Genomic DNA, 13,732 nt, shown 5'->3' with positions numbered 1-13,732 from the left:
AGCTGAATCAGATATTTAGGCCTCAGCAGCATCATCTGGGGACATTGTGAGTGCTTACAATCTTAAGTAGTTCTCTTTTTTTTGTTGTTAATATCATCATATATGATACAAAATATAAAGAGCATTAAGTGAATATGCAGAAAGATGTTTTTATCTACTTTTATAATTATTTAATTATATGCTAGAATAGTGCAGCAATTCTGCAGCATCATCAACTCCCATAACTCTGCAAACTACCAGATGAAAAAGAAGTTTTAGGATGATGAATAATAGTAATGGAGGGGAATAAAGGGAAAAGATGATTGAGAGACTGTAAAATGAAGGGCTATCTCAGATCTTTCTCTGCCTTACATGAAGGCGCGTGGAATTCATTTCATATTACATCTGACTCTGTTTAAATTTTCTTTGCAGATATCTTGAATGTTTCCAAATATGATTAAACTGACAGTTTGGGCCCTCATCAGGTGCCGCCTCCTTGACGTACAGAACCCAAATTTTAATCATGAGCAAATGGAGCTTTCTCTGAAGTTCTGATAACTGTGCTCGAACTACTAAAGCAGTCTTAGTAAGATGGACTTCAAGTCCCATAGCTGCAAACCACCTTTACCAGCCCCAAGGTATTACATTTGGAAACATCCACCTATTCATTGCTTTATTCTGTCAGCTGTACTTGGGTTGACAACAGCATAAGTCAGTTCTCACTGTTACATGTTTCAAACATTCAGGAAAAGAATTATTTCAGCATCCCCTCTCAGATCACAACTGCCATACCTGTGGACTGAACCACATTATGTTGAGGAAGTTCTGTGATGTTAATAGCATGGGGTTTGCCCTTGGAGAGAAATAAATTCTACTAAAGCTATAATAAGAACACACAGCACTCATCATATTTTAAAAATTTTAAATGTGCAGGCATATCTCCTGAAATACATAAACCAAACCAAACCCCCAAAAAATCCCAAATAAACAAACTAAAGCAAAACCAGATAAATTTATCATCTTGTTTTTGAGAGTAGTAGAAACACGAATCTTTAGTGTACCATTGGCCAAGTTATTTGAAAGATCCAGTGCATGAGCCAAATATTTGACTGGAGAGCTTTTTGGTGTATAAGACCAGTGATTTTTGCCTTCAAGCTGGAAAGACATGATAGATACCACAAAGGAAAAGTTCTAATGACATTCACTGCAATCCTGCTTCCCCTTAGAGAACACAGTTCTTGTGAAGCTATGTGTCATTAGAAACATTTATTGTGAGGGTTTCCAAATCACTTCCATAGCACATAAACACCAAATATCACCCCAAAGGTGCAGTGTGACTGCAGAGATGAAAAGAGAAGACTTTATGCCCATAGTATTTTCTTTTGCTGAAAACGTCCAATGGCACGTTTTTGAATGACAGAAAGCCCACACAGAGGTTGGTAAAGATCACCTTGCAGTAGCATGGTGGAAGTGCAGGTGACACCATGGAGGTTTATGAATGAAAACCTGGGGAAAACACAAACCTATATTTGCTGTGGTTTCTTTCCACCCCATGCATAATGCTACTACTACCTTCATGGAATTACTCTCTTGTGTCTGTATTGAAAATGGGGTGGTGCTTATCTGCATCATTTGTGGTGCCACAGCTGTTACTGGGGAGCTGCAAATCCATTCCCTTCAATTTTGATGCCCTTACAGTAGCACCTATTCCAGCATGGATTTCATGTGTCATTTTCAAGCACTCTTGAATAAAGTTTAATGGCAACTTTTTGTTATATAATATTTTGCTAACTTCTATGACTTAAGGAGCAGCAGAAATCCTTTTTCCTCAAGGAACAGTTTGGAAGGGATAAGTGCAAAGAAATACTATGCCTCCCATTCCCATAACCACAAGGAATGAAAAAGGATCTTCTACCTCTTTATAGCAGCACAACTTGTTTCTGATACACATTAGATCTGTGGAAATACGAAGGGCTATTTCTCTCAGCAATAGCAGAGTGACTGTATTGCCTTTTTTCCTCCTGTCTATATGCCTTTGGGTTGGCCCCTTACTCTTAATGTGAGCAATTACGAAGTGTTTCCTATTGTACATCTGATTTAGTATTAAGAACTTAATTTCCCAACAGTGCATCTAATCTTTAAAGATGGTTATTTTTCTTCGGTTTTGGATGAAATTTCCTACTCACAGTGAATTCTGTGAGGAAATGGTAGGACTTAGACATTTAACCTGCCAGCTACACTAACAAATCAGATAGTTTGACATCTAGACCAGACTATTAGTTCCTGCAATGAACTGACAACATGAAACCACAGATGGAAGGATTTGGTGTTGCAAAATTTTACCTGCCAAATTGGAGGCTATGTTGTCCTCTCAGAAGAAACATCCCATTCTGGGATGCATCCTCAAGAAGGAGAATGTGGCAGCTGTTTCACTTTTTACAGCAACATGACACAGTGTTATAGGAAAGAAAATACAGAGAGTTATCTTAGTTGATTGAAAGTGAGCCAAATGACAGTGTGCCATACCACAGCCACTCAATTACATACGTTGAATGTAGATAAAGTTGTAGTTACCCATAATGGACTTTGGCCAAAAGACAACATCATGAATCTTTCCAAGACACTAAAGGATTTTCACTGACCAAAACCTTAACATGTTGGCAGATAACTGCTAGGTTGAAGGCCATTTGGGGATAACAAAAATAGATCATAAATGTCACTGTAGACAGCATATGGCTGTAAGCCACTGAAATATAATTGATCAAACTTCTATCTGTTTGGAAGGAATGATGACCATTTTACCGTAAAATAGCCCAGATTCAGCAAAAATTCCTGCAGACATATGTCATTCAAATTACTCAAACCTCTGATACAATGATTACAAGGAAGCAGTGCAGTAAGCTCTGTGAGGCTGTAACTTGCTTTAATACCAGTTTCTTTTTTATTAAAATGCGTGCTGTAAACCCCATGGATTCTTGTAGAGAAAAAGTTGATTATAAAGTTCATGGTCTTGAATTAAAGCCCCTGCTATATTCTATTGAACATCTTCTACCTTCAAATTAATTACAGCGTCTGCTGTTGCCAAGAGCTGCATTAGTCCTTTAGAAAAGTGTGAAAAACAAAGTTTAACATTAGATCAGACATTAGAAAATGTCATAAGTTGCTCAAATCTATGGTGAGACATAAACCTGAGTACATTTTAGAGTCAGAAGAGTATTTTGGAATTAGTTCTCTGCTCTGACTTTGAAAATCTGGGCCAAATCTTACTGCTTAAAGTCCAGTCTATATATGCCCTACTGAGCTCAAAGTAACAACAACATTTCTATTATGTAGAAAAATGTGGATGTTTTGAAGATTAAAAATTAATTACAATTTTATTGCAAAGGATTATTGCTTTAGTAATGAAAAAATCCACAAGTCCAACTAAATATTAGAGAATGATGAGTGATGCTTTGCTCCAAAGGCAGCCTTTCTTACATATCTCTGAGGTTGGAACCATTATGATTTTTATTTTATTTAAAGTTTAATTGACCCTTTTTAAGACTTCATCCAAAGGCCACTGAAACAGTCTCCTTGACATCAAAGGATTTTGGGCCGAGTCCTTAATGAATGTAAGCACAAATGTTCTAAAAGGAGAAACAAATATTTCTCCGCTTCTGACATGAACTATTTTTAGTGCTGCAAGGTCAGATAGTAGGTTTTGGCATGAGAATGTTTGATATAGATACTTTTCAAGGCAGAAGCAGTACAGTATTTTGCATAAATAAGAGTACAGATGTTTGTTTGGAGGTCAGAGTTCATAAATAGTCAAGTATGTATCCAGATACGTGAACAGTGAATGTGTGCTAATTTAGTTTAACATATCAATAAACTCCTACCTCTCTGGAAAATTGCCTTTGGAATTTGGTAACCAAAATTTGTGCTCTAGATCACAATTTAATTAATTGTGATCTTAATTGTTGACCTACAATATGATCCGATTTGGTCAGAAAACAAAGCCAGGATGTGGGCCTATGGACAAACGAGTTCTTTGTGAGCAAGGTAGCCTAATCATCATTCTATATTCTGGAGGAAGGAAATTGAAATTTGGGCTGTAAAATGAGGAGTAATGACGGATAGCAGACCTTTAGGCATCATAGCTGATAGCCCATAGCACAAAACAATTATAATCTGCCCATGTAGAAAGGAATATGTAAACTTTGATCCATGCTGACTGCCTTTTCTGGAAAGAAATACAACCTGGCAGAGATGGAAATAAACCCCTGCTCCCTCAAAAGTTTTTCTAGCTCTAAGTAGGTGTCCTTGGAAGTAAGGTAATTCTGGAAAGAATGAGATGGGTGTTCATTTCTATGAACCTTTCCCCTCCAGGCTCACCTCCTCTGCATGGCTACATTCAGCTCGTGTGGTCTCTGGCCAGGAGGAAAGGATGGATGGGTTCCAAATTGGAGATCTGGCATTCAATGAGGCTACAAATAAAATAATAAAAAAAAAAAGTGCAATTTCCTTTGCCCAGGAAAGCATATGTGTGTGTTGGGATGACCTTCCGTGCTCTTTCCCTCACACCATAATTTGCTGCCTGCTTCAGATGTAAGAAACAGTGTGTCCTATTATCCTGTCTGTAAACTTCTATCTTCATTTATGAGTTATGGCTGCTTCTCACATGACCTCTTCTTTGTTTTCATCTGTGAGATTCCGAGAGCACCTGAAATCCTAAAGGAGACCACGTATATTAGGAAGGACTGGGGATGGAGGGATTTTTTCCCAGAGTTGCAGACATGTCTAACAAGGTGAAAGTCCACTCCCATGCTGAAATTCTGGCTCTGTGACTCTAATTTTAATTGCTCACTGAGGGGAATTTGAGTCCACCGGTAAGAAGAAGGCTTTATGGAATGTTTTATCCATGACCAGTGCTGGAGGTGCACTCTCCCCCACCTTGGAAGAAAAAATTGTGGCTAAAAGGGCCTGAAGTTTAATGGAACTTCCATGGGTCAAGTGTACTGAGAGATTGCATATATAGTTATTTGAGTAATGTATGGGAGCGGGAAGAATACAAGGAAAAAAATATTTATGTAGTTCAGGAAAGATGGAAGAAATGGAAAAGAAAAAAATCAAAGGATCTGAAATATCCAATAAGCTCCATTATAAATAAAAATAACTATTATCCCCTGGAGTGTAGATAAGATGGTTTTAATAAGTGGTCTTTTCAGATTTAGATGTGAAACCACATAAACAAGACCCAGAGCCATAATTAGGGGCAGAACTCCACCACAGCATTAGATATGTTGATTCCTTGTGACGGGAAGGACTGGTCTTGTCTAGGATACATGAAAGGATACCACTCAGGCTTCCTCCTGGGTACTTAGGATCTGCTTAAACAGCCCCATCCACGGCCACAAATTATTTCTGGAACTGAATAAAATATTTAATATAAAAAAATGCGTGCTGGAAATAATCTCAGTGTTAATTTATTGCGAGACCAGTCTCCTGTGTGGGACTGCTAGTTTGCCAATAGGATATAGGTATTTCTCGGCCTTGCACGGAATCTCGGGCTGGGAGGAGAGGATGGATACAGGGGATGCCGCAGGAGACGCCGGTGCGCGGGGGGCGCAGCGCTCCCTGCCGCCGGCTCGGGGATGGGAAGGACGGGCGACAGGACCGGCCGCGCACTGGGGACACTGGGGACGCTGGGAACAATGCTGCCACATCCTTCCGTGGCAGCAAGCTGCTAGGACTTTTACGTGAGCGGCCACATGGATAACGACCTTTAAAAATAAATAAAAATCATTGTAGCAGTTTTGACGATGAGACCGATTAGCTAGAGGAATCCCGCGTTATCCGTCAAGAGGTTCCGAACGAAGCGAGTGCCAAAGCGCCGGCAGCTAGAAGCCCACCCGTGGGAAGTGTCCGTATGTCCGGGGGGACCGTGTGCCGCATCTCTCCCCAGGACCCAGCCACCCCAGCGAGAAAAAACCCTCGGGGCTCGCTGAAACACGGGCGAACAGAGGCGGCAGCGGGCAGGCAGCACCTCACGGCCCCGAAACTGGGGTGACCCAGCCTGGCGGGGCTCTGGTCCAGGCGGGAGCGGCTCGGCCGGGAGCAGCAGCGGGGCCGGCGGGGAATCGTGCCCTCCGGTGGCCACCGGCCGCACAGCCCGGCCCGGCCCCGCACAGCCCGGCCCCGCAGCCCCAGCCCCGCCGGGCCAGGTAGGGAGGGGGAACGGGAGAGATGCTTGCCGCCTTTTCCGCCTTCTCCGTTGTAAGAGCTGCCGCGGGGATAGGAAAGACAAGAGAGGTGAAAGAAGATGAGAAAAAGATCCTGCTCTCATACCCTTTATATAGCCATTCTGCCCGTTTGCTGTTGCTAAAAGAAATTTGTACCAGGGCACAGTGAGAGCTCCCAGCTTGTATCCCAGAGTCCTTTCTACGAAGAGCAAATTACAACATAAACGCTGGTGGGGAAAGTTGCTGAGTGCTCCTTCGTCCCTTTTGAAGGGATATGGACCTGACCAGGCTTTCACCTAGAATCCATAGGAATTAAAATACCTGGTTGAAGAAGCTAGTAGGGAAACTTAAATTGATTTCAGTGGTCTTTGCAACATAAAGATAAAATCTCTGAGAAAACACCCTGATTGAAGGCTTTGGCATCAAAAACATCCAGACAGGTTGTCTCTAGGCATGCATGTATGAAACACACTGCTCAATATTCCAAGGAATCACCAGCAGTGAGAGTTTTACCACAGTGAACAGCCTTTGTGACCTAAATTACATGTGTATGTGCTTGCTGTATGGGGAATACAGGACAGCCTTACTGCAATCCAACTGTAATTTGTGTGTATGCACAATGTGTACAACACATTGATGAGGGGCAGCATTGTAGTTGCAACCACCAGATAGTGATCACATTAGTTCTTAAACTTCGGCCCTGGTTTTATAAACAGGCAGGCAAAATCGGGCCTTTCATTCATTCATTCTTACAAATCAAAGGCAGAATCAACCTTTTGACATACTCCCCTTGAAAGCTGTGATGTTTCTGCCTGGCTAAGGCAGATACTGCTTGTCCCATCCTGTGAGTGTCTCAACAGTTAATGGGTGCCTACAGGAGAGCTGGCATAAAGCTGGGGCAATCCTTTACAGCTATTTCCCTGTGATCAGCCATGATCATCACAGACCAACCTACTCCTCATTTTTTCCTCCCAGAAGTTTGACATTTATTTAGCTGTGTGTTGACAGCCAATCTAGATGGCTGCCTCACCAGTGTTGTACCTTTCTGCACAGGTGACAAAACGCTGGAGTGCTCTGGGTCCTGCCAGTGTTCCATGTAAGAGTTCATCCCACAACACATATTTTCCTGAGCTGAGGCCCAGGGAAGATTGCAGGAATGGACCTGGAAGTGTCTCAAGAAAGGCCCTGGATCTGTTTGCAGTTTTGCTTGCTAACACCAAAAAGTGAAACAGGGTTGAAATTCTGCCCAAGAAGCCAGGAGAGTTCTTACTCAACCCATGCTTATGCATAGAGAAAAACAGGACATGACATCCTTTATCCCATGCTCTGAAGTGATCTGCAGAGCTATCTTAGTGATTTAGTAGGGGTTCAAAAAATGTGGTTTAACATTGCATAACTAAAATGCAATTATTATTTTAGTGTGAAATGGAAAGGCTCCACCTTACTCCTCATCAGAACTGTAGATTTCAAAATAAATCAGAATTTAATAGATTTTCTTTAATATCTGCACAGACTTCATTCCCCTTCCCTCCTGACATATATATGTATTCACACTGGAAAAGATCAGTAGTACATGCATGCATGCCACAAACACATCCTCACATATGAACACAGCAGTATGTCTTTGTTTTTCCCACAGACCCCCAGACATGACTCTCTGACACACCCACCCTCCTCTCAACACAGTTCCGCACACTCCAGCACAAGGCAGGGCTGCTGCCTGCCAGCAGGCCTGGGGGATCCAGGCAGGCTCCCACAGCCAACCCAGCCCAAGTGCCCCGGGACAGATCGTTGCCACCATAGCTCATCTGTCCTCTGCACTCCTGTGTGTGTCTTGACCATAACATCGTGGGCTTAGATGCTTTTGCTCCTGAGCCCATAATTTGTAAGTCAGATAAAACAAAAGCCGGAATGAAGATGATGCGGGGTAGGGGAAGAGGGTTAGGAAGTTCTGGTTTATATAACAGTGTAGTCCTGCTAAACACTGCTGGTTGCTTTCGCTGCAGTTTACACAAAGAGTAGCTGACACTAAGCCCAGTCATCTACTATGGTCAACTACTCCTCTCTCCTCAACTGCATCCCTACATTTCTCCATGTTTCTATTTTTTTCAAACTTCTCCACCTGTCCTTGACTCCTCCACACACCCTGCTCTACACACCCTCCTCCTACCCTATGACAAGCAGATGATGTCCTGCATATCATTCAAAGTCCGGGTTACCCAGACAAGTCGTGCATCCTCCCAAATCAGCTCAGGATGTGCTGCCCCTCCCTCCTTTCAGGTAACATCCCTTTCCCAGCAAGGTAATAGCTATCCAGGTTTGTTTTTACCTGTGATGTTTTATTCTCAAAAGAAAAATGAGGGAAGGCAGGAAGGAAGGAAGGAAGGCAGGAAGGAAGGCAGGAAGGCAGGAAGGAAGGCAGGAAGGAAGGCAGGAAGGAAGGCAGGAAGGCAGGAAGGAAGGAAGGAAGGAAGGAAGGAAGGAAGGAAGGAAGGAAGGAAGGAAGGAAGGAAGGAAGGAAGGAAGGAAGGAAGGAAGGAAGGAAGGAAGGAAGGAAGGAAGGAAGGAAGGAAAAGGAAGGAAGGAAGGAAGGAAGGAAGGAAAGAAGGAAGGAAGGAAGGAAGGAAGGAAGGAAGGAAGGAAGGAAGGAAGGAAGGAAGGAAGGAAGGAAGGAAGGAAGGAAGGAAGGAAGGAAGGAAGGAAGGAAGGAAGGAAGGAAGGAAGGAAGGAAGGAAGGAAGGAAGGAAGGAAGGAAGGAAGGAAGGAAGGAAGGAAGGAAGGAAGGAAGGAAGGAAGGAAGGAAGGAAGGAAGGAAGGAAGGAAGGAAGGAAGGAAGGAAGGAAGGAAGGAAGGAAGGAAGGAAGGAAGGAAGGAAGGAAGGAAGGAAGGAAGGAAGGAAGGAAGGAAGGAAGGAAGGAAGGAAGGAAGGAAGGAAGGAAGGAAGGAAGGTCCTTCCTAGAGTCACCTACAGATGCTCACTGCTACTCTCTCCAACATTTCTTCTGTAATGACACTGTTCAACATCCCAGAGGAGTAGTGAGGATCTGGGTACAGATAAAATTATTGGAGAGATGGAGGTGAAAGGAGAACTGGCTCTTCTTACCTTGGGATCAGGAGCTGCTGCCAACAAAAGGGAACCCCTGAAGGTCTCCGGAGAAGTTATGGTGTTAAGATGAGTGAAGAGGCCTATGGTCGCAGAAGACACGGCAGGAAAAAGCCGAAAGCCGGGAAAGCTGTGCAGGCTCAATGTGGGTCTGTGTTCCGGCGTGCCTTCCATTGCTGGTTAAGGCAGTCCCTGCTCCCTCCCCGGTCCTGTTTCCAGCTGTTTCCCAAAAGAGAAGGTTTTGGGCAGATTGATATGCGCTCACACCCCGGGATGGAAACCCGAGAAGGAGCGCTCGCCGAGAGGGGCAGCGAACGGAGGAGCGTCGGGACAGCTCCGGCGGTGGTGGGTGCCCGGCAGGCGCTGCGGAAGGGCCGGGGCCAGCGGCCATGGCCGGGCGGCTGCCCCTCGGCGGCGGCGAGCAGGGTCCTGGCCCCCGGCAGCTCCCGGGATGCTCCCTCTGCCCGGAGGAAAGGGAGGCAGAGGAGAGAGACGACTCTCCCCGGAGAAGATGACACCGCTCTTCCAGAAGCCTTGTCTTATTTCATGCCTGGGATTTATCGCTCCCCTGGCATTCCGCTCGCCCTGTCCGCCCTCACACCTCAAACAAGCCGGGGAGCTCTGCGCTGCCGGCGCTGCCCGCTCCGCCCCGCACCCGCCGTGCCCGTCCAGCGGTGGCTGCCAGGCCGGCAGCGAAGGAGCGCGGTCCCCACGCCGGGAGCAGGGAGAGCTTCGCCCCGTTTACTGATGGGTGGCAATTTCTAGCTTTCCCTCCCAGGCGTTCCCCGTTTGAATCTGAGCTGTTGTTAAAAAGACACACCACCTGCTCTGTGCTGCCAGCGAGCGGGGAAGAAGGCACAAAGGCGGGGGATGGGAAGAAATAGTTTTGGCTGCAGACATAGAAGAGAAATTAAAATAAATAATCTCTTTTCCCAGGAAGTGCCGGACTCGGGCGCCTTGTGGGAGGACGGTCTGAAGCGAGTGGTCAGCACACACAGAGTGTGGGCAAAGAGGGTCTGTAACCCTCCCGTCTCCCGGTGTGCCAGGTTGGAAACGCGGATCCTCCCGAGTTTCTCTTAAGACGAGCTCAAGGACTGGTGCTTATGCACGTACGAAGTCAATGCTCGGTTTCCTCGCTGTTTCCACCTCTGAAGATGGCTTTCTCCGAGCGCAGTCCTCCAGACTGGCAGGACGAGGCTGTGCCACCACCCCTCCCCAGCCCAGAAATGTGCGGCACCCTCTGCAAGCCAGACCCCAGGGCGCTCGGTGATTGGGAGTGCGGCGTGTGCTAAAATGGGTCAAAATTAGGATGTGCCTGAATGCTGCCTCGCGAGTTATTTCCCTTTCCTTCTTTCCGCTACAAGCCGTGCCCGCTGCGGCGAGGAAAGCCGGAGAAGAGCGGGCTTTCCCCGGCTGCTCGGGGCGGCTGCCCCCAGCACAGACACTGAGCGGATCGCTGACCCCTCCGCAGCAGCGCGCCGGGTCTGGGCACCCCCATAACCTCCCGGCCCGGCCCCTCAGCACTACCCCAAAGCCTAGCGCTGACCGTAGGAGTTGGAGAGGGAAACCACGGAGAGAACCGAGAAAGAGGTTGGGGTAAGGATGTATGTGCGTGAGTGTGGGGAAGCCAGATCACTTGTGAATGGCTTGAAAAAAAATAATTGGGGGAGGGCGTGGAGTGGGGGAAGCGGAAACTTTCCTATAAAACTCAGCAAAAGTCCCTCCTCTCCACGTCAGGCCAATGACACTGCTGCCCCCAAACTTTCCGCCAGCAGGAGCTATAAGAACCTCCAAGTCTTCAACTTTCTCCCAATCCCAGACACCTCGAAGGGGCTCCAAGGAGGGATCGGGAGGGATTTTTTTTTGGTTGGCCTTTTTATTTTTTTCCTCTTGGATCCTGATGCCATCCCCCCTCCCCCCAAAGTGAGGTCCTCCCTCCTTCCTTCCCTCCTCCTTCTCCTCGCAGGCCAGCGAAGCAGCCGATCAAGGGGGAGCTGGCGGGTTAGGTGCCCCCCTCTTCTCCCTGCCCTCCCCCCCCTCCCGGCCCGCTTCTCGCGTCTCCCCCCAGAGATGATGCAGCAGGACGAGTCAAACTCGCCAGTCTCCCCCGCCGACGACAGCTTGAGCAACAGCGAAGAGGAGCCGGACCGGCAGCAGCTGCCCAACAACAAGAGAGGGGGGCGCAAGCGCCGCTCCAGCCGCCGCAGCGCCGGCGGCGCCGTCGGGGCCGCGGACGAGCCCTGCAGCCCGGCCCAAGGCAAGCGGGGCAAGAAGTGCGGGGCGGGCGGGGGCGGCGGGGGCGGCGGCAGCAGCAGCGGCGGCGGCAGCCCCCAGTCCTACGAGGAGCTGCAGACCCAGCGGGTCATGGCCAACGTGCGGGAGCGGCAGCGCACGCAGTCGCTGAACGAAGCCTTCGCCGCCCTGCGGAAGATCATCCCCACGCTGCCATCGGACAAGCTGAGCAAGATCCAGACTCTCAAGCTGGCGGCCAGGTACATCGACTTCCTCTACCAGGTCCTACAGAGCGACGAGCTGGACTCCAAGATGGCAAGCTGCAGCTATGTGGCCCACGAGCGGCTCAGCTACGCCTTCTCGGTGTGGAGAATGGAGGGCGCCTGGTCCATGTCCGCATCCCACTAGCAGGCGGCGTCCCCCACCCGCATCCCCCCGGCAGGAGCCCTAGGTAAGACAGGGACCCCGAAACCGGCGGGAAGAAAGGGGGGAGGGAGGCGTGAAGCCGCTGCAGCGCCGTGAGCCGGGCACGCGTGGCCGTGGGGTGAGAGGGCCCGCAGCCCGCCCGGAGGGGCCTGGCTTCCCGGAGCAGCCGGAGAGCGGGGAGCTGGAGGTGCCTCCCCCGCCCCGGCGTGTCCCTCCTCCTGCGCGGCCCGAGGTGCGCCCCGGGCCCCGCGGGCCCACGCGCGGCCGGGCGGGGTGGGCTGCGGGCGGTGCGGGTGTGCCCCAGCCAGATGGGGCCGGCCTGAGATCACATTCTCACCAAAGGCTGCGGAGCCAGCAGGGCTGCTGGGATGGCTCCTGCTGCAGCCGCCGCTGCTCGTATTTTGAAGTGAATCCATGTCCTCCCGTTGTGCTGCCCGAGGAGGATTTCTTACCGCCCCAGCAGTCCCCTTCCTCGGCTCTGACACCAGGGACCGCCGGGCTGGGGTATCTATCACATCGCACCGCCCGCTCGGCGAGCTCTCCCTGCTCCATTCCTGCCCGATACGCGTATTTACAGAGGCAGAGAGGTGTAGGTAGATGTTTGTCTAACTTTCGTTTCAGTAACGAGTTTTCCGCCCTTTCTGGGTTTTTGCAGATGACATTGTTCCCACAGAAGGAGAGAATGGACAATCTAGAGACTCTGAAGTTGGATACGATTTTTTTTGATCTTGTCTAACAAAAAATGTACCAAGGATTTCTTGGAAATTAGAAGAGTAATATCCAAATTCAAAGCAGGGCGTGGGGAGCACTTAAGGAAAGAAAGAGAGAAGGGCTTTGGACAGTGACTACCCTCTGGGCGTCGGTACAATCCACACATCTCTGCATTCTGATAGAAGTCTGAATCGTTCGATATTTTTTTTTTAATTTTGACGAAGAATGTTGGAATTGAACTTTTTTTGAAAATTTTTTTATTTGCCCTTTTTTTTTTTTTCATGCATGCATTCCCAAGAGGTCGTGCCTATGAGCCACTGATGAAAGGAAATACATTATTGCATTATTGTGGACTTTCTTCATTCTTGAATGAAACCAAGCAGCCAACCAAAAATATCCCTGTAGAGATGAAAATCTTTTTTTTTTTTTTTTTTTTTTTTTTGGGGGGAATAAGCTGGGCTCAAGCTGTTATATACCCAGTTCCTAACTTTTTTATTATTATTATTTTTCCTCTGAGAAAAAAAAAATAAACATTTTATTTATTTATTGATGACCCATGTTAAAATGCAAATAGATCCGGTGTCTAAATGCATTCCTATTTTTATGATTGTTTTGTAAATATCATTGTATATTATTTTTCTGCAATAAATAAATATGATTGAAATTTTAATAACCTTAAAGTTTGGTTTCTCTGAGAACTCAGGGTTAAAACTGAAGATAAATACCTGCTTGTTGAGCTGTAAAGACACCCAAGAGAGAGGGGGCACTAGTATAAACAAAGCAGGCGAAAAACGCAAATAAACTAGCTACTGACAGACACAGGCACGTTATTTATTGAGACAGCTTTATTATTCTGTGCTGAAGCTCACTGCATCTGCAGAGGAAGGTATTGTCTCTTCTCTCTTTCTCTCCCTCTCCCCCTTTAATCTTCACGCCAGGCACGGTGGAGTTGCGCAGGCTGCGGAGTTTTCACAGCAGAGCTCTACCCCTGCCTTCGTGCTTTGCCCCCAGATGTGAGGCAGGAGAGGGGCCCGTTCCCCAGCCCCCGGTACTTTTGCTG

General features: G+C 47.5%; 1 protein-coding gene across 1 annotated transcript; it reads left to right on the top strand.

The window, feature by feature from the left end:
- Positions 1-9,740: 9,740 nt before the first annotated feature.
- Positions 9,741-13,246, top strand: TWIST1 (twist family bHLH transcription factor 1). The gene is made up of 2 exons (XM_033078240.1): positions 9,741-11,986; positions 12,617-13,246. The coding sequence occupies exon 1, from the start codon at positions 10,906-10,908 to the stop codon at positions 11,941-11,943; it is 1,038 nt and encodes a 345-aa protein (XP_032934131.1). The 5' UTR covers positions 9,741-10,905; the 3' UTR covers positions 11,944-11,986; positions 12,617-13,246.
- Positions 13,247-13,732: the final 486 nt, after the last annotated feature.

Source organism: Catharus ustulatus, chromosome 1 (assembly GCF_009819885.2).
Source record: "Catharus ustulatus isolate bCatUst1 chromosome 1, bCatUst1.pri.v2, whole genome shotgun sequence".
In the NCBI taxonomy this organism is placed as follows: Eukaryota; Metazoa; Chordata; class Aves; order Passeriformes; family Turdidae; genus Catharus; species Catharus ustulatus.
The sequence above is the reverse complement of the archived record's forward strand: the minus strand, read 5'-3'. Positions and strand labels throughout refer to the sequence as shown.

What these genes read in the sequence shown, in the direction of transcription:
- TWIST1 (XM_033078240.1), top strand. Translation starts at nt 10,906, where the DNA reads ATGTATGTGCGTGAGTGTGGGGAAGCCAGATCACTTGTGAATGGCTTG.